General features: G+C 38.4%; 4 protein-coding genes and 1 pseudogene across 7 annotated transcripts; 4 read left to right on the top strand and 1 right to left on the bottom strand.

Moving 5' to 3' along the window:
• Positions 1-358: 358 nt before the first annotated feature.
• On the top strand, positions 359-4,230 carry LOC133879640 (protein ELC-like). 4 transcript variants are annotated; one of them, XM_062318276.1, is made up of 2 exons: positions 359-1,854; positions 3,650-4,230. In XM_062318276.1, exon 1 carries the CDS (start codon positions 540-542, stop codon positions 1,797-1,799), a length of 1,260 nt encoding a protein of 419 aa, XP_062174260.1. In that variant the 5' UTR covers positions 359-539; the 3' UTR covers positions 1,800-1,854; positions 3,650-4,230. The 4 variants fall into 4 exon arrangements, with proteins under 4 accessions (XP_062174260.1, XP_062174263.1, XP_062174262.1 ...); XM_062318279.1 differs by lacking the exon at positions 3,650-4,230 and adding an exon at positions 2,731-2,978; XM_062318278.1 differs by lacking the exon at positions 3,650-4,230 and adding an exon at positions 2,659-2,978.
• Positions 4,231-4,968: 738 nt separating this feature from the next.
• LOC133879370 (pentatricopeptide repeat-containing protein At1g11290, chloroplastic) lies at positions 4,969-8,014 on the top strand. Its single transcript, XM_062317910.1, has one exon. The coding sequence runs from the start codon at positions 5,433-5,435 to the stop codon at positions 7,899-7,901; it is 2,469 nt and encodes an 822-aa protein (XP_062173894.1). The 5' UTR covers positions 4,969-5,432; the 3' UTR covers positions 7,902-8,014.
• A 353-nt stretch (positions 8,015-8,367) lies between these two features.
• Positions 8,368-9,386, top strand: LOC133880385 (uncharacterized; annotated as a pseudogene).
• A 636-nt stretch (positions 9,387-10,022) lies between these two features.
• LOC133880684 (L10-interacting MYB domain-containing protein-like) lies at positions 10,023-19,936 on the bottom strand. The gene is made up of 3 exons (XM_062319674.1): positions 19,714-19,936; positions 11,180-11,535; positions 10,023-11,021 (listed from the first exon to the last, which is right to left on the bottom strand). Exons 2-3 carry the CDS (start codon positions 11,531-11,533, stop codon positions 10,455-10,457), a joined length of 921 nt encoding a protein of 306 aa, XP_062175658.1. The 5' UTR covers positions 11,534-11,535; positions 19,714-19,936; the 3' UTR covers positions 10,023-10,454.
• Positions 19,937-22,816: 2,880 nt separating this feature from the next.
• LOC133880244 (nascent polypeptide-associated complex subunit alpha-like protein 1) lies at positions 22,817-26,520 on the top strand. Its single transcript, XM_062319157.1, has 4 exons — positions 22,817-22,987; positions 24,330-24,411; positions 25,761-25,894; positions 26,005-26,520. The coding sequence occupies exons 1-4, from the start codon at positions 22,928-22,930 to the stop codon at positions 26,335-26,337; spliced, it is 609 nt and encodes a 202-aa protein (XP_062175141.1). The 5' UTR covers positions 22,817-22,927; the 3' UTR covers positions 26,338-26,520.
• The last annotated feature ends 1,083 nt before the right edge of the window (positions 26,521-27,603 follow it).

Raw genomic sequence — 27,603 nt, 5'->3', positions numbered from 1 at the left:
GATAGTCTACGTACCACTAATTTTCATAAATAATACAGTCTCTTGGTGACGGTCCACTACTGTCTACTACAACATCCTAAACATTTTATGGGGTGACAATTCATTACTGTGTTAAACAAGTAAAATAGAGAATTTATTTTTCATGGTTTAGATTAAATTTTATATAAATTTAATAGTATATATATATATATATTACTATATGATAATTATTTTAATTTTTTAAATGGCACGATGATTATATGCATTATTAAATACAACAAAATTCAATCCACCATGAAAGATCTTTATTCCCCAGCGTGTGTGTTAAATAGCATAGTAAAATTTCCAATTTCCACCCTAAAATAGTATTTTCTTTCTATTACGTGGGAGGGAGAGAGAGAGAGAGAGCACTTGCGCGTGCTCAACGCTTTCCCACCCGTTTCCAAGCATTTCCCCAAACGCCTTTACTCCTCTGCCCAAAACAAATCAAACCCCATCACAACACGAATACCGTAACTACACACAAACCCAAGCAAATTCCTTGTAATTAACAGTTTTGGATGGTGTCACCGCCGGTGCACGCGGGTCAGGCCCCGCCGAACCCCCAGCAGACCCAGCAGTTCCTGAGCTCCGTCCTCTCCCAGCGCGGACCCTCGGCGCTCCCCTACTCCGAGGACACCAAGTGGCTCATCCGCCAGCACCTCGTCGCTCTCTCCTCCGCCTACCCCTCTCTCGAGCCCAAAACGGCGACGTTCACCCACAACGACGGCCGTTCCGTCAACCTCCTCCAGGCCGAAGGCACCGTCCCCATGTCCTTCCAGGGCCTCACCTACAACATCCCCGTCATCATCTGGCTCATGGAGTCCTACCCCCGCCACCCTCCCTGCGTCTACGTCAACCCCACGCGCGACATGGTCATCAAGCGCCCCCACGCCCACGTCAACCCCTCAGGCCTCGTCTCCGTCCCTTATCTCCAAAACTGGATCTACCCCAGCTCCAATCTCGCCGGCCTGGCCCACGATCTCAGCCTCCACTTTGGCCGCGACCCACCTCTCTATTCCCAGCGCCGCTCCGCCCCTAACCCTAGCCCTAACCCTAACCCTAGCCCTAGCCCTAGCCCTAGCCCTAGCCCCAGTTTCAGTCATCCCAATGGAAATGCCTCCAGCGTGGGCTACACGCGCCCGCCGAGGGTGTACCCGCCGTCTCCTTATGGTGGGGCGCAGACGGAGGACCCGGCGGAGGTGTACAAGAGGAACGCGGTGAACAGGCTGGTGGAGGTAGTCCACGCAGACATCTCCGGGATCAGGAAGGCCCGTGAGGGGGACATGGACGCGCTCTTCAACGCGCAGGCCGTGCTCAGACACCGCGGAGAAGAGATAAACAGAGGCCACAAGGAACTGATCGACGAGAAGGAAGCGTTGGAGCAGCAGCTGCAGATGGTTTTGATGAACGGCGACGTCTTGGAGTCGTGGCTGAGAGACAACCAAGCCAAGATTGCGAGGGGTTTAGGTGGCCACGCGATAGACGTGGACGACGCCTTCGATTGCGTGGATGCGTTGTCGAAGCAGATGGTCGAGTGCGCGGCCGCGGACTTGGCCATCGAGGATGTGGTGTATTCGCTGGACAAGGCGGCGCAGGATGGTGTGATGCCGTTCGATCAGTACCTGAGGACGGTGCGATTGTTGTCGCGCGAGCAGTTCTTCCACCGCGCCACTGCCGCGAAGGTGCGTGCCTCTCAGATGCAGGCGCAGGTGGCCAATATGGCCTCCAGGATTTCACATTTTGGCGGTGATACGGAGCAACTGCGCGTTCGAGCTTGAGCTTGAGCTTGAGCTTGATTGATTGGTTATACCAAGTCGTATAGTGTAACGTCAGGTCAGATTCCTGTGAAAATTTGTCAATGGTTAATGAATTTGGATTGTCTGTTAATGATTTGTATACGAGTTGTTGTGTATGTTGTGATTGAATAATTGATGGGCTAAGGTGAAATTTTTGACACATTGTCCATATCTATGCATTTTCTTTTGGTTTGGTTTGTTCGCATACAGAGGAAGAAGTGTACTTTCTGGTGTAATTTGGTTAAAATTTGACATCTTTGATCAAGGAAGCATCGAGAATATCTGAGACATTTTTATGATTATATATGTATTTGTCTGTCGTTTTGTTATGAACAATTGAATAGCTTGGTGCTTGTATTTGAACTTGAACTTCACATGATCAGGATCCTCCAATTTGTTGGGAGAGGACGCTTTACACTGGTCTGAGGTTTACCTGACAGGAGTGGGTACACAAAGTGAAGGGGTTCCTTGTCATAAAAAATGATCAGGGGTTGGTCTCTTGCAATGCAAATAACATTTCATTCTGTTCCGTGTCGTTTCATTTATTTTTTCTCCTCTATGACCCTATTCTTTCTTCTATCCAATGGATGGCTGAGTTGATGCATTTTAATGAGAGAATGTACAGGGGAGGTTTGTTGTGAGTTGGTATTCAGTTTTGTGGTTTGGTTAGTTGCATTTAGGTTCTCCAGTTTATTGTTGAGAGCATAAAGGTTGTTGATGCATCTTCCTTGAGTCATTGTGCTTGTGTCAAATGTTGCATGTATAAAAGGAATGGAGAGTCCGTGGACCACCTTCTTCTTCATTGTGACATGGCTTATTCCATTTGAATTGCCTTTTTCAGTTGGTTTGAGTTGTTGTGGATTATGCCTAGATGTGTTATTGATCTGTATGCCTGCTAGTGGATCTCTAGCAGTTCGCGGAGTGCTGTAGTGTGGAAGATGGTACCTACGTGCATTTTATGGTGTTTGTGAAGGGAAAGGAATAACAAAAGTTTTGAAGATCGGGAGACGACAATAGAGGATATTTTGTCTTTATTCTTCATAACTTTGTATCTGTGGACAATTGCTTATGTAACTCCTTTGTCGATTAGTTATAGTGTTTGTCTTCTAGTTAGGTGTTTTCTTATACTCTCTATGAATTTAGGGGCGCCTTACGCTTTAATGATATTGTCAATTACTTATATATATATATATATATATATATATATATATATATTTTCTTGACATGCTAGTCTATCTGATGGATAAGTAACCGTTTCAAACAGCAGTATTAGTTTATAAATTTCAAACACCGTATGCACTTAATAAGTAGGAATTGATATCTTTTTGCATCCAATAATTTTTTTTTTTTTTTTTTATAATAATCAAAATGTATCATTAAAAGCGTAATGCGCCCCCAGGTAGACAGAAAGTATACAAGAGCAAGCACCTAAGTAGAAGGAGCAAAAAGAAGAAGAAAATTAAAACTAATCGTCAAAGGAGAAACATAACAGTTGATACAAAGTTTTGAAGAGTAAAGACTTATTTTCCTCCGATATCCTTTGTAACATTCACCAATGGTCGGTATAGTGTATGAGCAGAATTCAAATGTTATGAATTGATATTTTCCATGTCATTTAATAGTGTGATAATCTGATTCTTAAGTGGTACTACTAAAGCTTAGTTGAGTTGAGTTCAGCATTGAATCTCTTCATAGTTATGTTCTTTTAGTGTCTGTATATATAATTTTTGGCTGATGTTAAGCCTAAAAGTGGCAATGTCATGTTACATTAAGCAGTCTTGCAGAGATCCTTTGTTTGAAACAGTCATTGATACATTTAAGCATTCTTGCAGTGATCCTTCCTTGCAGAATGCTAGTATAGGCGACTCTTTAAGGAGGTAGTGCCTTCTTGGTTTGGGTCTGTACGTATGAAGAAAGACTAATACTTGGGGAAGCAAGTTTTATTTTCTGCCCAAAACCCTAGTGGTTCCTTTCAAGTTGTTGCTCTACATGCTTATGGATGTCACAGTTGAAAAGGTGCAGATTATTGTACTGAAAACCATCAAAGAAGTAGACTTAAAGATGTAGGCTCAGGATTGGCTTATATTGTGTAGAAACTTGTTTGCTTCCATTCAATTCTCTCTCACTGGATTCTTACACTAGATTGCAAGCATTTCATGATTGGTCGAAGGTTACCTTCATCTTAAACACGTCAGTTTAATAGACTAGATCATCGGAGAAGTCTCGTATAACCCAGTTTGGAAGAAAACATTGTTTGAACTCTACTCGAACTTTTCCCCTTTAACGGACTTCAAAGCTGCGGTCGATGACTCTTCCAAACTCCGACGCCAAAGTGTATACATTAGGTGGGGGTGATCATCGGAGAGTACTCGGAGCAATCCTTGTGCATATCACCATTCAATGATAATGTAATGTCCATGATCCAATAATCCTAAGCAGCAGGAAAACAAAACCGCCAGCAATTATACAAATGTTTGTATTATAATCTCATTGCAATCGCGCAAGGGATTAGTTTAAGAGTAATTTAAAAGGAAAATGTTAGATTTACAATAACTGTACAACAATCCTTCACATGAGGGTGGGTTCCACATATTGGGGCCCACCCTCATGTGAGGGGTTGTTGTGCAGTTGTTGTATTGGTGCTGTACAAGAATTAAATCCCTTTATATAGGTAAAAAAAAAAGAAAGAATTAGAGATTGATGAGCATTGTCACATCAGTCCAATAGAATAGAGGTTTGTTGAGGTACAGAAAAAATTGTATAGGAGTTGTGTCCGAGCAAGTTGCTCGGGCATGAGAACTCCTCTCACAGCCTCTTTTATAATTATCACTCTATTTGCAATATTCTTCTGACTTTTTAATTTTTGTAATGTTTTCTAATATATTATTAGGGTTGCAATATATATATATATATATATATATATATGTTTTTTTAAGAATTGCATTATCAGTTATAACAAAAAAAAAAAAAAAATTGAAATATTAGGTGGAGGGCGTAAATTTAGTTTTGGAAAAAGGATAATTGCATCATTGATCCCTGGGGTTGGCCTCAATTACAAATCACTCCATGTGGTACAAAAGTTCATGGAGGGTCATTGTGGTATACTATAATTACGAATTACGAATCATTCTCTGAACCTGTTTTCGTCCACCAAGTTAACAAATTCTGTTAGTTTGCCACGTCATACCCAATAAGAAATCGACACTTATTCATTACAATAAAAAAATATAAATAAATAAAACTTAAAAATTATTTTATTTTTTTTTAAAAAATAAAAAATAGCAAAGGGGTGGTTGCTGGGGGGGTGGCCCGACCACGTCTAGGGGGTGACGCACGGCCTCCCCTAGGCCTGGGGTGGCCATGTGTCAATTTCCTATTAGGTATGACGTGAGAAACTAACTGAATCTATTAACTTGGTGGCCGGAAAACGGGTTCGGGGAGTGATTCGTAATTATAGCTTACCATGAGGACCTTTCAGGAACTTTTCGTACTACAGTGAGTGATTTGTAATTTAGGTCAACTCTAAGGACCAGTGATGCAATTATCCATTTTGGAAAATATAAATTTGAAGTTAATCCTCAAAAAAATCCACAGGAAATGTAGAGAGGGAGAAGGATGAGCTCACAGGTCCTCCACCCCACGCCCCTCCTGCCCATCACAAACAGCAAAGCCCCGGCAATTCCTTCCAAAGCAAGCACCTCTTCATCGCCTACTGTTTCTCACACCCTATCAACAAGAACCCACATTCCTTCTCATGTCTATAAGCACCCTGCAGCCCTTCTCCTTGAGCTCTGCACTTGCATGAAAGAGCTCCACCAAATTCTACCTCTCATCATCAAGAACGGCCTTTCCGATGAGCATCTGTTCCAAACCAAGCTCGTCAGTTTGTTCTGTAAGTACGGTAGCGTGAGCGACGCGGCTCGTGTTTTCGAGCCCATTGAGGATAAACTCGACGCGCTTTATCACACTATGCTCAAAGGGTATGCCAAGAACTCGTCGTTGAACAATGCTGTGTCTTTTTTTTGTCGAATGAAGTATGATGAAGTTGAGCCCGTGGTTTATAATTTTACCTATTTGTTGAAAGTTTGCGGTGATAATTCGGACCTTAGGAGGGGTAAGGAGATTCATGGGCAGCTTATAACTAGTGGGCATTCGTCCAATTTGTTTGCAATGACTGGGGTGGTGAATTTGTATGCAAAGTGTAGGCAGATCGATGAAGCTTATAAGATGTTTGATAGAATGCCCGAAAAGGACTTGGTGTCTTGGAATACGATTATTGCTGGATATGCACAAAACGGGTTGGCAAAAGTAGCGTTAAAGTTGGTTTTACAGATGCAGGAGGAAGGACAAAAGCCTGATTCGATTACGTTGGTCACTATCTTGCCTGCCGCTGCACATATTGTGTCTTTGAGGATTGGAAAGTCTATTCATGGCTATGTTATGAGAGCTGGGTTTGAATCGCTTGTAAATATTTCTACTGCTTTGGTAGACATGTATTCAAAATGTAGGTCGGTGGGGATTGCTTGGTTAATCTTCGACAGGATGAAACAAAAGACTGCCGTTTCGTGGAATACCATGATTGATGGGTATGTAGAAAGTGGAGATCCTGAGGAAGCAATGGCAATTTTCCAGAGGATGCTGGATGAAGGGTTTGAACCGACCAATGTTACTATTATGGGAACTTTACATGCGTGTGCTGACTTGGGTGATCTTGAGCGGGGAAAATTCGTTCATAAGTTATTGGATCAATTGAAACTTGGATCTGATGTTTCTGTGATGAACTCTTTGATATCCATGTATTCCAAATGTAAGAGAGTTGATCTTGCTGCTGAAGTATTTGAAAACTTGCAGGGAAAAACCCTTGTCTCATGGAATGCCATGATATTAGGTTATGCTCAAAATGGGCGGGTAAATGAGGCTTTAAATCACTTTTGTGAGATGAAATCACAAAGTATAAAACCAGATTCATTTACCATGGTAAGTGTTATTCCTGCTCTGGCCGAGTTGTCAGTTACACGTCAAGCAAAGTGGATGCATGGACTCGTTATAAGAACTTGCTTGGACAAAAATGTCTTTGTGATGACTGCTATTGTCGACATGTATGCTAAATGCGGAGCTATTCACATCGCAAGAAAGCTCTTTGACAAGATGGAAGAGCGGCATGTGACAACATGGAATGCTATGATAGATGGATACGGGACACACGGCCTTGGAAAAGCTGCTGTAGAACTGTTCTATGATATGCAAAAGGGAACTGTCAAGCCAAATGACATAACTTTTCTATGTGTTATCTCTGCTTGCAGCCACTCAGGTTTGGTGGAAGAGGGACTCAGCTTCTTTTCGAGCATGAAGGAAGATTATGGTTTAACGCCCTCAATGGATCACTATGGAGCTATGGTTGACCTTCTTGGTCGAGCTGGAAAGCTCAATGAAGCCTGGGATTTCATTCAAAAGATGCCTATGGAGCCTGGGATTACTGTATTTGGGGCCATGTTGGGTGCCTGCAAAATCCATAAAAATGTTGAGTTGGGGGAGAAGGCAGCAGAAAAACTGTTCGAGTTAAACCCGGATGAAGGTGGATACCATGTACTGCTCTGTAATATATATGCCACAGCTTCAATGTGGGACAAAATGGCGGAAGTGAGAACCATGATGGAGAAGAGCAGGCTTCGGAAAACTCCTGGTTGCAGTTTAGTGGACTTGAGAAATGAGGTTCACGCGTTCCATTCTGGAAGCACGAGCCATCCCCAATCCAAAAGAATATATGCTTTTCTTGACACACTGGGAGAAGAGATCAGGGCTGCTGGTTATGTGCCTGATACCAACTCAATTCACGATGTGGAGGATGACGTTAAGGAGCAGTTGCTCAATGGCCATAGCGAGAAGCTGGCTATTGCGTTTGGACTCTTAAACACCAGTCCAGGCACAACCATACACATCCGAAAAAACCTTCGAGTTTGTGGGGATTGCCATAATGCGACTAAGTACATTTCACTTGTAACTGGACGGGAAATCATCGTGCGTGATATGCATAGGTTCCACCATTTCAAAAATGGAACCTGCTCCTGCGGAGATTATTGGTGAAGTGGTCGATGTACGAGGAACAGGGTCTTGTGAAGCAGATAAAAGGGTGCTTGGATGAAGTTTGGTTGTTCCGTAACGTTAAAATGTTAAAAAATATTGATTAAATGATTAAATTTACATTTTCTTATGAGTTTAAGCTTTTTGAGATAAAATGTAATTTAACATGGTATCAAAGCTAAAGATCATGAGTTCAACGAACTTTTACTCCGTCATTTATCTTCTATTTCAATTAAATATTTTACATGTTGAGTCTCATATGTTAAAAAACAAAAATTGAGTCCACACATGAAGAAAAATGTTAAAATATTGATTAAACGATTAAATCTATCTCTTAACAACCAAAAAAAAAAGGGGGTCTAGACATAGGCTGCCGTTTGTCTAACCATACAACATAAATGAGGTATGTCATGTCAGATGATTTTTTTTTTTATTCTTCATAAGATAACCAGACTATTATTATTGATTTCAATTATTATAATTTTAGGGACCTTGCTAAACAGTTTATCAGATTCAGAATTGGTGATGGGAACAAGGCTTTCCTTTGGTATGATCATTGGCATCCGGATGGGTGTTTAATTGATAAATATGGTCCAAGAGTTATGTTTGATGCTGCTAGTAAGAAGGAGGCCAAGGTGTCTTCTATTATGAAGCATGGGGATTGGTTTTGGGCAGGTGCTAGATCTGAAAGTGTTGCTGCCATTCAGATGAAACTGTTTGAGGTGAGTATTGAGGGGGGTCCTGATGTTCCTTTCTGGAATTCTAAGAGAGGATCCTATAATTGTGCTGATGTTTGGGATAGTCTAAGAATTAAAAAACCTATGGTTTCTTGGTGGAAAGTGGTGTGGTTTAATTTAGCTATTCCCCGACATGCTTTTTGTTTGTGGCTTACATTTAGGGATGCCCTGCTTACTCGTGATAAATTGGTGAGTTGGGGTATTGCTGGAAGTATGGAGTGCTTGTTCTGTCATGCTAGTCTAGAAAGCCGGGATCATCTGTTTTTTTGAATGCAGTTTTAGTCGTCGGGTATGGAGGGCTGTTATGGAGGCTTGCTTGATTTCTGATCCTAAGTTGATTTGGGATGATGTTTCGGCCTGGAGCTCTTCTGCGTGGAAAGGAAAAAGTTTTGCTGCAACTGTGTGCAAGCTTAGCCTTGCTGCTACTGTTTACCATCTCTGGAGGCGTCGAAATGACTTGCTGCATGGTAATCCTCCAAGGTCTGAAGAGGCTCTTGCAACACTGGTGAAAAGGGAAGTTCGAATCAAGCTTCTTAGTAGAGAATTTGGCTCTGGCTCTAGTTAGAAGTTTTTTGGAAGTCAGAGTGTTGGTGTATAAGATTCTGTTTAGAAACTTTTGTTATTTGGTTTGAGTTCCTGCTCTTGTGTAAGTTTTTGTCCTGTTGTTGCAAATTAGTTGTTTTCCCGATTGTGGAGAGAGGATCCAGTTTTCTGGAGTGACTTTTGTTTTTGTTGAGTTTGGTTTTATAAAATTTTTGATTCATCTAAAAAAAAAAATTATTATAATTTTTTTTCCCCTCGGCCATTCACTTATGGAAATCCTTCTATCAAAATTTAGTTTTTGTTTTTCCTTTAGTTTTATCAACAGCTCCTTCTCATTCACCTGCTTGTGCTTCATGATAAAGTTGCTTTGGAAAGACTTGTAATTGGATTGGATCAACTAAAAGAAAAGAAAGGACGAGAGAGAGAAATTACAAACGAAACAGAACTTCCTACTGCCAAATTAATTTTGCTTTTGACTTCAAAAGTGCTTTCATAAAAGTGATTTCTCTGTCTACATTGCAAAATGATCAACATAAACACCATCATAGAGACAGAATTGCTCCCGACGGCATTCTCAGCAGCAATATGTTAATAATTAAAGACAAACCCAAAAGAATTTCCTTTTATCATTTGGTCGTTTGTGCAATTTCTGCCATAAATAGCACTTTCACATGGAATAAAGATCCCAACAATTTGTAATTCGGATAATAAATGTGAAAGAGTTCATATGAAGTTCATCTAACCAAATAAGTTTTAAACTATCCGCTCACCTATTTGGACGTATAGACCTCATAAAGACTGCATCACGTTTACTACCCAAATTACTAGCCATCCGAACATCAAATTGCTGAATCCAAATCCCTTAACATGGTCATAAAGAAGCCGAAAAAGCATAACAAATGTGAAGAAAGCACAGCCCAAACCCATTGAAGGCTGAAATAGAAAAATCCACTAGAGTTTAGAAAAGCACAAGCACTCTTCCAGACGTAGAAGTAAGAAAAGGAAACTTCTTAAACCTACTGCTCGCTTCACTTCCAAAAGAGGCATCAAGGAAGCCAGAAAATGTCTTCCCAATCCATGCTTCAAGCCAGTTATATTCACGAGTAATTCTACCCTGCCCTTAAAATAATGTACCCTGTGAATATCTAATATCTATACATTCACCTAACAAAACACCAAACAAGGATGGTTCAAATAATGTGCAAATATCCAGAAAACACCCACAATATCATAACTATACACCCGAAAAAGCCGTGAGACAGGGCCCTGCCTGCATTCACTTCCACCACCAGAACTGTCGAAACAAATATATCTTCCTCATTCGAGCATTGTATGTCAAGAAGGCTCTGGCTTTGACAGGGTCAGCATTCAAATACTCAAAAGCATACATCTGTTTAGCCTCTTCCAAGCCATCAATCTCCATTACAGCCTCTAGTAGCTCATGGGCATCAATTGAGCATTTGCTTCGCTCCATCGCATCAGCCAAGCGCCGAATGCTTGATGCCACTGCCAACATTGCATCCTGGAGAGCCTCTGACCCACGAGGCCGTTTAGGGAGCTGTCTGAGAGGCGGTATCAGGGGAGGATCTTGAGTACCATCTGGCATCTGGGCATACTCTGGTGTTCCCGAATATGACTCTGTTCCATCTGTCTCGCTTTGGTCTTCTGAACTTGGGGAAAGACATGAAGCAGAGCCATCATCACAATTCCTTGAATCTGTTGGATGGCCTCCATCCTTCATCTTAGCCCAACGACTAGGGGCTTGATAATTTCCACAAACAATTTTTAGTTCATCATACATCTCTATCTGTTTGCTTCGAAATCCTCTTGCATCAGGGTGTGCCTATCCAATGAAATGATAAACCCAACAAGCATATTGTAAAAAACAGCCTGACACATTTTAAAAGGGCAAAAAAAAAAAGAGGAGAGAGATTAAACCTTTTTTTTTAAAAAAAAAAAAAAAGAAAGAAAAAGAAAAGAAAAGAAAAAAGAACAACTTACTGCAATGTATCTCTTCCAAAGATCATCGTTGTCACACTCAATCATCTTTGCGTTAGGATTCCACCTGAATCCGTCTTGACTTAGCATATCCTTTATTATCTTATACCTCTTCTTAATTGTCTTAAGTCGATTAACAACTTTTTGATTATTCAAGTTCAAGTTAAAATGGGAGTTCACAGCAATACAAGCGGCAGTGTAAGCATTTTCATTAAAACATTTGTCAATTTTGTTGCCGTTTTTAGCCTGAATAGCAAGGGATTCAATAAGGCACTTGTCCATTGCAATTGACCATACTACGTTCCTTCCTTTGTGCTTCATATCCCGTCTCTGTCCATGCAGGTCGTATTGCTCCATTCCTAAATCAGTAAAAGACATATAACTATATTTTATACAGTATGATAAAGCAGAATTCAACATACAGATTGATAGATATTGACTGCATCCTCATCCAAGTGATTACTAATAGAGAATGCAGTGATCTAATCCAAGATACTCTACATGGATCATGTATTATTACATGGCATAGTTTAATGTCAAGATCAAATTTTTTGTTGAAAACTGCAACCATGAAGGCAAAAAGAGGAGAACTGCCCGCCCCCCCCCCCCCCCCCCCCCCCAAAAAAAAGAAGGTAAATGTTGATATAGATTAAGAAGCACGCTCAAACCCAGCTAACAAAGATTAAACCCTGTATTTGTTTCTGCGTCTGAAATTACAAGTAAATAAAGGCATCACAAAATGATCATAAATCCTGTCTTGGTTGAATTTTCAAACATATCTATTTCTCTTCTTTCATCGACTAGCTATCCTTACAATTAGAACATGCACGCCTAGCTGCAAAAGATAAAAACCTGTGCAGCCTAAGCACTGAGCTTGGGCTTGCCACCAATGGACCCTTAATGTAGTACAAGGCACAACAGAAAGCACCCATCTTCCATAAGAATATTTAGCTGTTCTTTCACTTTTACTATATGTTTTTTTTTTCCTCTAAACCCATGAATTAGCTATAGCTAAAGGATACAATTACAACTGATGCAGGAGAATACCCTAAGTCAAATTTTAAGGCTACAACCAATTGATAAGACTGAGTAGTACAATTTGGGCTGGGAATTGGTTTAAGAAGGGTAGAGTAAGACAGAAATGAGGATGGGTTCAATATAACAAAAGAAAAAGAAGCTATACATCCTTGACAATTTTGTTGTCGGTTTCTAAGCCTTTCCAGAAGTACTACCAAAATGGAAGGCAAATTAGGGCATTTGGATGAGAATTTATTTGTAGAGTTTGTGGCAGCCAATGAAGCAGTTGCAGTGCTTCCAGTGATGGACTCTGCGAGAGTGGCAGATTCCGTGAAGGATTTTGTTAAGCCATCTACTTCGATGAAAGACCTCCTTCGACGGGAGTTTCTCAACCCGAGCCCGGCTGTGAAAGCTTTAACTCATCATACCTCGCTTTTAGAGTCGGTCGTGTTATCATCGACTCTAGAAGTAAAGGGAATTGGGGTGGTAGGGATTCCCTCCCCCTTGGGTGGTTGTGTCACTCCAACCGTTTGAAAGAGTGATGATTCCAGGGTGAATGGTTTGTCCCAATCTCAAAAGTGGCCAGTAGGTTTAGATGGGGAAGATGGAGATTCCCCTTACCTTTTGGATGTTCTTCCTCCAAGCATGGCATTGGATTAGGAGTTGGATCGTGTTGAGGACAAGGATCCGCCCTTGGCGATTATGGATGCCTTTGAAGAAGACTTTCTTCAGGATGTATACATGAAACCCCTAATTTAAAGAGAAAATAGAGCACTTATCTAAAAAATCAGAATAAGAACACTCAGACATAGACTGTAGTCTCACTCTCCACAAAAACAAAGTTTGTATCACTAATTTTTTCAAGTTAATCAAACTAGTCTCACAGTCTTTAAAACAGCGTGCATTTCGTTCCCTCCAAACACACCACACCACACCACACCAAACAGCTGCAAAATCATACTCCACAACTCTGTAGCAACCACACAATGCATGAACAAATGATCAATGGACTCTTCAGAAGGTTGCGCGGCCTAAGACCAAAGGGAGGGGGGAGATTTTGAATTTGGTAAGCTCCATTAATTATGGTGATGCAAGCGCTTCCTCTAGACATAGGAAAGGCAAGGCTCACGTGCTGTAGAAGGGTGTGCTTCTTAAGGCTTTGGGTTTGAGGGCTTTTGGTTTTTAAGGGTTTATTTGGTTTATTTCTTTTTGTGGGCTGTTTCAGCTGCTCTTGTGTATACTTCATGTGTACTTAGGGGCGTTTTACGTTTTTTTTATAAAATTTCATTACTTATAAAAAAAAAAAAAAAAACAAAATTCAAGTCAAATATAGGCCCCGTTTAATAACCCCCTCCCCTCTCCCTTCCCCTTATTTCCACCTTTCCCAAAAAATATCAACTCAAAACATTCTTAATCTTTTTTACTTTTTATATCACATCAACAATTTTTTATTATTATTTAAATAAAAAAACTCACTACAATACAAAGTTTTTCTACTTTTCTATATAAATTCTTTCTACTTTATATCACATCAATCACTTTTAACTTTTACTCAACAAAAAAAATTATCCATAAGGGGAGGGGAGGGGAGGGGAAGGGGATTACTAAATGGGGCCATAGTCTCAAATCTCCATCTTGGGTCCTAAGCAATTTGAATCAAACTCACTAGAAAATTTAAATAGAGTACACTTAGCCTGTTTATGCAACATTTTAGGTGTGCAACTGCACATTCCTACACTCAAGGGACTAAGAAATTATTCCTCAGCAAGCCTTTTTTTTTCTTCCTTTTTTTCACTGCATAAACTTGTTCGAAGCCCTGGAACAACTGAGAAAAGTCAATAACTTCACACACACACACACACAAATACACACATTTGGTTGAGCTAGTCCTGAAACGCATCATTCTCCCAAAGATATTGGGACCATAAACCACCAAATGAAGCACAAAAGATGATTGCTCACAAAACACACATATACAACAAATGATTATTAGAACACGAACATCATTAATAAACACTTGGAAAAATGGTCAATATGGCAATGCGCGCACACACACACACTCCCCCTTTTGTAAGAAAAACAATAGGTTCATTTATTTGGCAATTATATCTTTAGTAGGTGATAATGGTAAAGTTTTAACTCTATAATTCACAACATTATATAAAATAGCTTCTGCTTCATATAATTATGATCATTAGATAGATGGCCTTTTAAGCCTATTTGACTTGAAAATTGCACTTTTAATAATTTATATCATACTCAAAGATTAAACTTTTGCAACAATTTATCATAGCAACATATGAAGCGAAAACCAGTAGAGTAGTTTCAATAATGTAAGTCTTTGTACTGATGTATAAGTTTTCAAGCTATCATCATGGGTGCTAGATAATCTATCATCCGCTCCCAATATCTAGATTCAAAATTAAAAAGGAAAATACTGTGATTTGTGATTTAAACTTATTTTATTCATTTCCAAAATTCTTCCATAATTTAAAACATTTAAACTGCAATTCTTCCTTTTATTTTTTCGCCTAATAAAAACCCACGGTTAAGCAAAATTGTAAACCATGATACAGAAGCTCCCAATAATAATCCAACTCACAATGCATTTCACATTGCAAGTCTTTGGACTAACATATCAGATTTCAACTAAGCATCTTGGGTCCTAGATAATCTACCACTAGCTTCCAATTTTAGGACCATAATCTTCTTTGCAGATTTGGAAGGCAGATTATATTTTGTGCTTCTACATCATTTTATTCACTTCCCAAATTCTTCTACACTAACAGTATCGGTTGAGAAGGTTCTAAGATGAACCAACTTTGCCATTAATTTGTGAAATATAAGGTAGCCTGTATTAGTATATAGTTGATGTATGAGCAATGACAACTTGTATTGCAGGTATCAAGTGTAAATCCATATCCATTGAATAGCATTAGTTAACAATTCATGCCAGACTTTGCTAGATCTAGCGATATAAATTGCTAATTTAATGAGCCTTTTTAATCTATTATATAAGAGAAGACATTTATTCGTATCCATATTATGCTAAGTCCAATAAGTCTAAAGCCATTTGTGTGGTACATAAATGTAAAACAAAAGCTTCTTGTCCTACATCAATTTTTGGAAATCAGAATCAGACGAGTGGACGGTTTTGGCGTTATGTTTACGAGAGAGAAGCTTTGTGGAGGGTGGTAGCGGATGCTAAATATGGTAGCGCGTGGTGTGGGTGGTGTTTTAATGAGGTTAATTGGTCGTATGAGATGGGAATATGGAAGAATATCATGACGGGCTGGGGGAGTTCTATAGTCATACTAGATTTGATTTTGGCATGGTGTGGTCCCTCAAGGCAGCTTTTCCGAACTTGTTCAGTTTGGCTCAATGTAAGGATGCCTCCATGGCAAACCATTTGGTGCTTTTAAGCGACTTTCAACGGTGGAATGTTAACTTTCTCAGAGTGACTCACGATTGGGAGGTGGATCTTTTTACCTCGTTCTTTAATTTGTTGTACTCCTTTAGATTGAGACAGGGTGGCAAAAACAAGCTTTGTTGGGTACTTTCCAAGAGAGAGTTGTTTGATGTTAGATCTTACTACAATGTCCTTATTCCCCATGATAACATTCCTTTCCCTTGGATGAGTTTTGGTAGAATAAGGCTCCTTTAAGAGTGCTATTCTTTGCTTGGTCAACTTCCTTGGGGGAAGATCCTAACCATAGATAATCTTAGAAAGCGACATCTCATTGCGGTCGAATGATATTGTATGTGTAAGAAGAGTGGGGAGTCAATGAACCACCTTTTACTCCATTGTGAGATGGTTAGTGCCCTTTGGAATACCTTTTTCAGCCTTGTATAGTTGGCTTGGGTTATGCCTAGTCAAGTAGATCTTCTTTTTTTATGATGAGGAATCTCTCCAAGGCAAGGTCGCTTCGTATACCCACCCCTATCAAGTAAACCTCGAATTCGTGTAAAGCGCCCCCTTCACATGGATCAGGTAATATTCCAGCTTCACCGGTGAGCTGGCCCCAATGAATTGTTCGCACCCAAGAGAATTCGAACCTTAGACCTCATGGGACTACCACAAAGACCAAGATCCTTACCACTTGAGCCAACCCCTTGGGGTTCTAGTCAAGTAGATCTTTTTGCCTGCTGGAAAGAGCAATGTGGTAGGCTTCGGAATGTTACTATGTGGAAGATGGTCCCGTCGTGCCTTATGTGATGTCTTTGGAGGGATAGAAATGATTGATGTTTTGAAGAATGTGAACGAACAATGGGGGAATCAAATGGTTTTTTTCTTTTTCTTTTTATCAGTCCTCCTTACCTAACGTTCCTCACCAAGAGCCTCCATGGACTTCAGGTAAATATCAATCCCCTCCATCTCAACCTTGTGGTTCCTTTCTCTCTATCAGATCTTGATTTGCCAAAGGCCCTTAGGAAAGGAAATAGGTGATGTACTCATCATCCCATCAGTCAAGTTCTCTCATTTTGTACCTTGTCTAATTATTAAAGGGCTTTAGTGTTCACCATCTCCAACCGCAAAGGAGATATTCTACTTAGAGCCTACCTGACTTGGCTAGCTACTAAGCCCGTACTGGCACAATTCGTTTTCTCTAAGCCAACCCTAGTTCTATGTACCGGTAACCCAGAACAGTAGAAGTGCTTTTCTCTAAACTTGACTTTCACTCTTGCTGCTTGCCGAACAAAAAGTAAGAATGTTTCACTGTCTATACCCCCGGCATGCGTCTGTCTTGTTCATTGCGATTTTGAACGTCAAAGGCAGCACAAGACCATGGGCTTCTGCTTGGCCTGAGAAAAGGCTCTTGCTTAGGAGATCCTCTCTTTCTTGTTGGTTGAGCCTGATCGACGACCACCCTCTCCTTACCGATGAAATGAATCCTTCCGACCTTGGACTCAGCGATTTTTTTCTTTTGTTGGTTCTCTGTACTGTACCGCCTGGAGATGCACTTGAGATAGGGAAGTTTGTGTGTAGCTGGCTGGGATACATAGGAACAATAAAACCAGCCTACAAAAAGAAACCCAACAAACCTGCAAGGACCTAAAGCCCTCAGATCCGAAACCCACATGGAGCACTCAACACTACATCATGTGAGTCTTGCATTTCCATCTCCGAGAGGACGCTTTTGCATCACCGTAGTTAATGGAGCTTTTCAGATTCAATAGCTCCCTCTTACCTTTGATTTTTAGATGTGCAAGCTTAACTTTCCAATGAAAGTCCTATTCAATGGCATCCAGAATTGCCAAGGACGGATCCTCGTCCTCAAATGATTTTTTCTTTAAGACTCTTTACCTATGGACAGTTGCCTTTGACTCAAATATTTGTAGTTTTCATGTTTTTCTTGAGCCTTTTCTTCTTCTAATTAGATGTTTCTCTTGTATACTTCATGTGTACTTCGGTTGCGTCTTTTGTGCTTTTTAATAAATTGTTTTTACTTTAATAAAAAAAAAAAAAAAAACATCAATTTTAGGTTCCATATCATGCATCCAGTCTCATTGTATGGAACTAAAAATGTTGGACATATAAGGGCAGAACTAGAATTTTAGGAAGGGGGGGGGGGGGGACAAAACTAAAAAAATAAAATTTTTGGGGAAAAAAATTATTTTAGGGGGTCCATTTCATAAAAATACCTAAAATTTCGAAGAAATTTTCAAAATTTTTTGACATTTTTTAAATTTTGGAGGGGCCTGGAACCCCCCAAGGCTAGGGGTGGTTCCACCCCTGTATACACTAGACTTATGAAAAATAAGTGAATATTCATAAGCCAATAACTTTTTATCCCTCAATAGACATAGACATGGATGTAACTACTATACTGCAGGCGTTATCACACCAAAATCATAAACCCAGACCTGCAACTCAATCTGAACCAGGCATTCAGCTAACTACATATAAAAATGATAATGCATTCTTGAATCAAAGTGGCTTCACTTGCAGAATATAGCGTCAATGGAAGTCAAGTCATATGTACAGTTATCCACTATCAACTTCATCCTACCAACAAATGATTACTCACCGTGAACATTTGTTTAAAGGAAATTATTATGTAACCTTGAGAATCAAACACATTGAAGTCCACAAGTAATTCTTACCAATGTTCAAAACTTTGACAACACATTATCATGTGATTCATGTCTGACCATTTACATCTTTTAAGAGATTGAACATTTTTCACTCTAATGTCATGTTGAGCTGGACATAGCCTGTGTGCTTAATTCAAGTAATTTGGGAGCTACAAGAAACACAAGCAAGAAAACACTCTCACGAAACAAAAACAAAAAAAAAGGTGACGCCACGCATTTTCAAAGAAGATGGAGGAAACTTTTTTTTTTCTTTTTTTTTTTTATAAGTAATCGAAGTATCATTAAAAATGTAAAGGCATGTTTCGATATTTTTGTCTTTCAAATACTGTTTTTTAGAATTCAAATTTTACTAAGATTTTATCCAACTTTTTCTAATTTTGTCTCAGGTTTTCTAAATCATCAAAACATAATTTCAAAAAACAAATTCTCTTGGTAGTCGCAATTTTGAATATTTTTCAAAAAAATCGCACACCCAAACGAGCCCTAAGGCACCCTCCAAGTACATATGAAGTATACAAGAGAAAACACTTAGTCAGAAGGAGAAAGTAAAACAAGGAAATCATGATAACTAATCATCAAAGGAGAAACAAAAGCAACTGTCCAAAAATTCAAAGTTTTGAATAAAAAATACTTGATCTCCTCCGATGTCCTCTTACGGTCCAAAGAATGTGTTACTTGCAACTTCCAATTTATAGTCATGATGGAAAATTTCAACTCATCCATAATTAAACAAGAAAAATGGCAGAGCAAATTCATCACAGCTTATCGTAATATTTGAACTAATCTCACAAAGCTGTGCTTGCCATTAAGCCAAGTCACAATTCTTGGCTTTCTACTAAGGCATACACAGCACATCTTCATATAATGGTTTTCCAGAAGTTACGGTCATTCCGCGAACAACTAGTCAGTCCATTTGGTTTTTCAACGTTTCCAAGCAAAAAACTATAACATAAACATACCATTTTTTTTTTTTGATAAGTATAACATAACATAAACATACCATAGGAAAATTAGAGCCTAAACCACAACTAAAAATACACAATTGTTAAGAATTCGTCTCATGCAATTATCCCACCATACCCAAGAAGTGATGCTCGAAAATTCCCAACATAATAAACATAACACACACCCACAGAGAACAACCAGTAAAACCAGTCTAAATGAAAACCACTTAGAATGGCCCAGTTATACAGAAAGCAACTACTACAACATAATGGTCACTAATCAAATTATCCAGCTATATTACCCATATTACAATAAATTAAACAAACACACACACACACACAGAAAAAGAGATTTCATGCATGAATACATATATATACGTCCACATCCACACACACACACACACACAGACATATATATATATATATATATATAGAGAGAGAGAGAGAGAGAGAGAGAGAGAGAGAGAGAGAGAGAGATACCAGGGTCAACGGACAGTGGAAGTTCCGATCTTGGGAGTGGTGGAATTCTCTCGCCGATTTAGACTGCATTTGATCGCCGGGAGATGCAGCGACGGCGTCAAGACTGTGAGAGAGGACTCCCACTACTTTGACGGGTCATTGGGAGGTTAGGGTTTTTTCTTTTTCTCGAGAAAATAAAGTTTTGAAAATTTTCTCGACCCGCACTTTCTCGAAAACCAAACGCTGACCAGAGAGAAAAGTGTACTTGGGGCCCGCTAGCTCCTGTGCACGAGGGTCAGGTAGATTATGCAAAGGCCCTATCACTATACGCCACGTAAGTGAAATAGTTAGAGAAAGCAAAATGCCAACCTTATTTGTATGATTGTATTGAGAAATAGTAGGGTACACAAACTTTTACAGAGAGAATTTTACAAACTGACATGGCATTATACCTAAAGACTAAAATATCATTTTAGCAAAATACCATTCCAACCACAAACGGATCACTCTAATAGTTCAATAGCGTCGTCGTCCTAGCCATATGTATGGGTTTCGGCCCATCCCAGGCCACAACTGTCGGATCCCGGCCATATGTTTGGGATCCGGCCCATCCCCGGCCGTCTGCCTGAGATCCAGCCTATCCTCGGCCAGAACGGACGGATCTCGGCCGGCTGGCCGGGATTTGGCCTTTCCCCAACCAGAAGTGTGGTCGAGGTCGTGGTCCAGTTCGAGATTGTCTGAGGTGCTGGGTTTTCGGTGGTCGGGGTCAGAGTCGTGGTGGCTAGCTTGCTGAGTTTCCGGCGGTGTGATTGTTTCCGGGGAAGTGTGTTCAATAGGAGATGAAGAGGTATTTTGTCTATGTACAAAAAAATTGTTTTAACTTATTTTAATACTAAGCTGACATGGAGCCTCTCATGAGGCTCCATGCCAGTTTGTAAAGTTCTTTTTGTAAAAGTTTTTATACCCCTAACATTTCTAGATTGCATTATATACCACGTTTTTATCTCACAATTATTTTACAACTTTTGAACTTTTTTTTAAAATATATATATATATATTTGATTCAATAGTTTTTTTTAAAAAAATTATTTATCCCATAGTTGGTTGATACTCAACATTGTAAAATAAAAAATATAATTTTTAACATTACTTAGAGTTTGTCATTACATGATTTTGAAAAAGTTGGATGCACCCCTTCCCAAATGATTTTGCCATCGAAATACCCTAGAATTAGGGGTGGCAGTTTTTAAAATTTTGGCTAAGTTCTCTTCATTCAAATTTAAATATGAGAAAGTCTAAATTGTAGACTCGGCTACGATAAAAAACGGATCTCCGAGCATTGGTTAGTTATAAAACAAGGGATAAATTTATCATTTCAAGTTTTTGACCAATTTTACCTCTTATTTTATAACTAATCGGATGTTGAGAGGATCCTATCACGTTACAATCGGGTTACGACTCTGCTGACGTGGCTCTGCCACTGGTTTTCCTTTGTGTATAAGCACACAAACTTTTTTGTGAACTAGGTTGTAGTATAGAAGAAAGGGGCTCTTCTTGTTCACGTCTTCTTCCATGTATTCATACTGTATTCCTTCTAGTTTCAAAGGAAGCTCAATTATGCGATTGAAAGGGCTTGCCCATACGCCGAAAAGCTTCACTTCCTCAACCATGGTGGTTTTTGAAACTTGATCAGAATAAAAAAGAGAGAAATAAAAGTTTACCCAAATGAATGAGCAGTTTAATTCAATCGATGATGGCTAAGGGTATCTACGTCTTCCACCCTCTACAAATCCACCGTTCAATTCATTATATTTAAAGAGAAATCTGACAAATGTTAAGTTTAACATTTGCTAAAGAGTGTTATTTGGACTTCTTTTTTTTTTTTGTGATTTTTGTTAAAAATGTAGAGAAAAACTAAATATAAGGAGTCCATTGTAAGAATTGTCATTTTACTAATTATGAATTGACAGATCAATTTGTAAGAAAATTTGAAGTAAAAGTAACATTACTCGTAATAAAACTTATCATATTATCTTTCACTTTAACTATGTAATTTTTTTATTTTTTTATTTTTTAAATAAAATTATAAGCAATTACAAAGGGACAAGGGGAAGGATAGCTTTAACCATGTAATTGAATGTGCCCTAAAACTAGTCCTTTAGGAGACTAGATCTCATTTTGTGATTTGGCAAACCAAGAGAGAATTTGTTGATTTGGTCAATTAATGAATTTCCTCTATTCTTATTTGCCTTCCTTTGAAGTGGACAAAATGAGTGCTAAAGAGTAGTCAATTCCATAGGTATTAGTCTATAAGATTAACAAGGATATGTGGATATCACTTATTAATCTACGATGCCATGTGATCCTCTCCCAAAAATTTGAACATTCAACTACTTCTTTGATAGCTCAAACCATAACAACTTCACCTTTCTTTTTTTTTTTTAAATAATAATAATAAAAAAAATCAACCCCATGAATAGGACCTCTAAATTGATGAACAACTACAAGAAAGATAATATTAAATTACTTGAATAATGAAATACTAGGAACTTAGTACCAATGTGTTTGTGATATAGTAACTTAGTATCAAAGGTAAATACTAAGATAATTAGAATCCACATGCTCGGGATAAGTAGACCCCAAATTCCGAACTGCTCAGGGCAAGTGAACCTTGCATTTGCCCTATTTGTGAAGGCTGCCTAAATTGTGCGAATGACAAACAATCCATATCTGAGCAAAACAAGTCATCTAACTATTTTTCTCCAGTATTGAGATTAAGATTAGCAACTTTTGACATAAACTGCAAATTCGACGTGAAATTAGTCGGTTAGAGTTAATGAATCTGGCTTGTTTATTAAAATTGGTCCGATTATGATTGATATATACAGTCTTATACTTATACATGAATACAATCTGAACCCGATACACCAACCTGAGATATTAATACTGACCAAAGTAATGCATTTCTTTTGCTAAGCCTTGGCCCAAACAGAGTTCTGCGAAGACCGACCCATCTGAGCCCAAAGTGCAGCCCAAAAGTGAGACCCATGGAAGAGGGGCAATGTCAGTCTCGTAATTTAAGTTGTCCTGGCCGTGACTATAAAAGCCCCATTTATCAAGAGCCTCTTTGGACATCCAATTTTGGGGTTTTAGGGTTTTTCCGTAAACTCTCTCTCTCTCTCTCTCTCTCGCACACACAGTCCCCACTTTCTCTCTTTTTCTGCAAACGTCAGCCATGACTGCTCAAACCCAGGAAGAGCTCCTCGCTGCCCATCTCGAACAGCAAAAGATCGACGTATCTCTCTCCATCTCTCTCTGCTTATATATATATGTATCCAAGTGCTTGATTAGTTTTAGAAAAAAGTTATTGATTACTTTAATTATGAGTTTGATCTTATCTGTGGTCAAGCTCTACCATAATATGTTAGATCTGTTTCTTTTTATGATTCAGAGTCATTTTAGACACTGAAAATTATGGGATTTTTTTTTCTTTTGTTTTTGTGTTTTTGGGTAACTCTATGTGGGTTAGATCTTAATGATATTCTGACCCAGTTGAATTTGCTTGCTAAGAATCTGATAGAAAGTGGGAAAGTTGAAATCAATTGATTGTTGTAGGGCATTGGGTTAGAAGTAAACCTAAATAAGTTTCAGATGGTAGATGACTTGAAAAGCGCCAGTGATGTGTACTTGAGGATTGAGATGTGATGCTGGTTCTTTACATACATATATTTGAATAATGGTTGTATTGGGAATATATTTCGAGGGTGTGTAAGAAAAGAAACATTGTTAGCTGTAATGGTGTGCAGAGCAAAGCACAGACTGGGTATGTTAATGGTTACACGGTGGGTATTCCGGGGCTATGCAAAGATTATAAAGAAAAATATATAATGGGTTTGGGTACACGTGTTAAATTTTGCATTGTTTGGGAGGGGGTTGTTAGTGGAAATAAGGAGCCTCTTTGAAATTTAATTTGTAATGAATTTCTCTATATTCTAAATCACTGTGCTTATATTTATGATTTATTATGTTCAAGTGGGCTATATACTATTGGCAGCCTCTTGTTCGAAGTTATTTGGGAAAAATACAACATATTATGAAAATTTCAACAATTAATCCTATTGTAGTCATTGTGACCGCACTCCTTTACTATCCCCATGCCTGAAGTTAGATTGATTTTGTTTATTCACTTGAATCACTTTGTTGAAACCACAGCGGAGAAAAGTAGTTCACCTTCCCCCCTTCCCCCCCCCCCCCCCCCCCCCCCCCCCCCCCTCCTCCTTTTTTTGTATTGCTACAAGGAAGAAAACAAAACAAGACTAAGTGACATACATGACATCCACCATAGTTTACCTAAATGATTTTGGCTTATTTGTTCCTGCAATATTAGCCCTTTCTCTTTGTTTATGTCCTATACTTTTTTACACATCACATGGGCCCATATTTATCGTTTCACTCCAAAGTCCCTTCACTTTTGGTTTCAAATGGTTATAGTTTCTGTGCTGATAAGCTTGTAAATACTTTGCAACTAATTGTTGATAATACTGTAGTTATAATATGCTCCTGTTTTCTTTCTAAAATTTTCTTACCAATATGAAATACTGGTTGTAATATTGTAATCGTTATTTTTATCTGGGTAGCCTGATGAGCCCCTGGTTGAAGACGATGATGAGGATGATGATGAGGATGACGATGATGACAAGGATGAAGATGATGCCGAGGGTAAGTTCATTGTTATATTTTTGTGGTGTCTATGTTTCCTGTTGTTTCTCTCTCTAATTAGTTTCTATTGATGTTTTGGGAACTATTGAGTTGCACATGCAAGCATATATATATATGAACTCTCACGCTTTTTACTGATTTGGTATGATTTAAGAAAAAAAATTATGTAATATATGGTGTACCATGTAATAATCTCATTTTCTTTCAATGGGAGAGATACATGGTCCTTATCGTACTGTCATGGTTCTTCTTGTTGGGAGATGTGTAACAAGTTATCAAAAAATTTTTGTAGTTTTATTTTTTGAGAAATGCTGCTTGTACTTCAACTTTTACAAATGGAGTTTTACTAAGATGATATGAAGCTTATTCATTGGTACCTGTAGCATTTTTTTTTATTAATTGTTTTGATCATTTCCAATGAGTAAGCTCCATATCAATTAGTAAGGCTCATTTTGTAAAAGTCTAAGTATATGTAGGATTTCTCTTATTTTCTTTTGGTCAAAGATCATATAATTTTTTTTATAAGTTCTGTGTATCCCTTTTAGAAGGAAACTCGGGTTCAGGGGAGTGCTTGATTCTACTTGTTCCACCTCTCTCTCATATAGGTTAGCTCACATAACATAACACATGGCTATTAGTTTTGGAACCAGAAGATTGTTAATATCTTAGGGCTAGCCATATCTTGTGAGTGAAGAGGGAGTCACAACCAGATTGGCCAAGTGGCCAAATATGTACTAAGAAGTCCTCGAATGTACAGATGCAGTTGTCTTATATTTAGATTGTAGAGTTAAGATGTGGAATCATTTGTCTATCCTGAATTTTGCTATTCTCTCTTTGGATCACTATTCCTTTTGGATTCTTTGATTTACAGAATTCGTTATAATAGAATGTATCTGTCAAGTTGGATTGCACAATTATCCTCATCTTTTTACACTTATCGCTGTGTGTTAGTTTTTTACCATGTTTTTTCTCACTTATGTGCGCTCACATGAGATATGCTTGGAAGTTTTTCCTAGGATAATGCAAAACGGCCCTCTTGCTTGTGATTTTACTTGAAACCAGTGTGCTCGAATGATACAAATGGATCTGTGGGAAATGCCCACTGGTAATGAAAACTAATTCAATGGAAAACCATGGGCTGCTTATTCAATAAAATGAATTGAAGTTCTTGTTTAATTAAATTAACTGAATACTGTTATGCAGTTTGTGATTCCTCCTAGTGTTTTTCAACCCTTTCTGAATATATTAATTAGCATGTGCAATAAGGATGCAACTGTAGCTGATATTAACTTCACTTATTTAATTCTGAAAATATTGGTTCATTTTTTTCATTGTTTTTGTATTATCAGGACTACAAGATGGAGATGCAAGTGGTAGGTCGAAGCAAAGTAGAAGTGAAAAGAAAAGTCGCAAAGCAATGTTGAAGCTTGGCATGAAACCCATCCCAGGTGTTAGCCGGGTCACTGTTAAAAAGAGCAAGAATGTTGGTGCCTTTTCACCTTATTTTCACCTTACTCATGTGGTTTTACTTTCCATACTTGTCCACTTTAGTGTATTTTTTTTTTGTCTAACATATATTGTCACTTAAATCAGATATTGTTTGTCATCTCAAAGCCGGATGTTTTCAAGAGTCCGACTTCGGACACGTATGTAATCTTTGGGGAGGCAAAGATTGAGGATTTGAGCTCTCAACTGCAGACTCAGGCTGCAGAGCAGTTTAAGGCTCCTGATCTCAGCCATGTTATTTCCAAACCAGAGACTTCGGCTGTGGCTCAAGATGATGAGGAAGTAGATGAGACTGGAGTGGAACCCAAGGACATTGAGTTGGTGATGACACAGGCAGGAGTCTCTAGGTCGAAGGCAGTGAAAGCATTGAAGGTTGCAGATGGCGACATAGTTACTGCAATAATGGATCTTACCAACTGAGGAAAGAGAAGCTTTTTCTTTATATGTTTTCTATGTGATGATTTAGCAGTTTTATGGTTTCTATCGCTTTTCAATTTTACAAAATTCTCTCTTTTACTTTGTTCTTCTGTTGTACTTGTAATGAACCGAGAGACGCCGTCGGTCAGTGATAAAATGGAGCTTGTGTTTCTCTATTTTAGTTCATTTTCAAGCTTGAGAATCTCTTTGATTAACTGAATTTTCACTTGTTTGTATGGATTTGGCTTAGGTACTGGTAAAAAGTTAACAGCATATTTCAAAGTTTTTTTAACGTATAGATTTAATTTCAAGATAATTTTGTCTAGGAATAAGATCTAGGATAGAGATTTGGTAGAAATTAAACGATCAAGTAGGTTGGGTAGCTTTTACTATCTCCTTTTCCATGTAGATTTTTTTGTACTCCCAATGTTAGGCCTCCCGACAATTATATACCTCCAAGTCCGGTGTACACCCTGCCTCATTTTGCACCGGAATTGTATTTTATACCGATTCATGCCATTCTTCATGGTATGAGTCGGTGACCAATCCACTCCGGTTCAATCTTCATATATATTTTTTTTTCTTTTTCTTTTTCTTTTTTCACAAAATATTCCTGTAAGAGGGAGCATAATGTTTCTGAAAAAAGTATTGCGTTTTGTATTTTATTTTTGAGTAATGCTATATGTAAGGCTTCTATCTTCTCTTATCCTCTTAAATGTGATGTGGTTTTTTAAAATCATCATTAGAATAGAAATTGATCACTTTGAATTTTCAAAACTACATCACCTTTAAGGGATAAGAATCTTGCATATAGCATTACTCTTTTTCTTAAAGGTATTTCGATTGGTAATATTTTTATGAAATGTGTGTTTTTGGTCCTATAAGCTTATTTATTTTTAGTCCTAAATATCATTACTCGAATCTTTTCGATGAATTTTTAAAATTCTCTCAATTACTTTAAGCTAGAGAAGCTTTCATGAGGTTCTCATGATATTTGTACAAGCACAAAGAGTTTGTTTGAGAACGGCCAACGCTTGTTGGGTGTATATTTTACTTCATTTTATTTTATTTTATTTTATTTTTTTAAATTTATTTTTGAAGATGTATATTTTGTCTTTTATGCTAAAAGCAAAATATACCCGTGTTAGCTAATGTTTTTCTATTCTTTTACTTTCACCTGTACAAGTCTTTTCACTCAGCTTTTCATTGTCTTTGTTATAGCTTTTCAGAAGATGTTGACAACGGCACATAAAATTCTTGTAGAAGAGA

This window comes from Alnus glutinosa, chromosome 10 (assembly GCF_958979055.1).
Source record: "Alnus glutinosa chromosome 10, dhAlnGlut1.1, whole genome shotgun sequence".
In the NCBI taxonomy this organism is placed as follows: Eukaryota; Viridiplantae; Streptophyta; class Magnoliopsida; order Fagales; family Betulaceae; genus Alnus; species Alnus glutinosa.
Note: the sequence above shows the minus strand (reverse complement) of the source record. Positions and strands in the feature narration are given on the sequence as shown.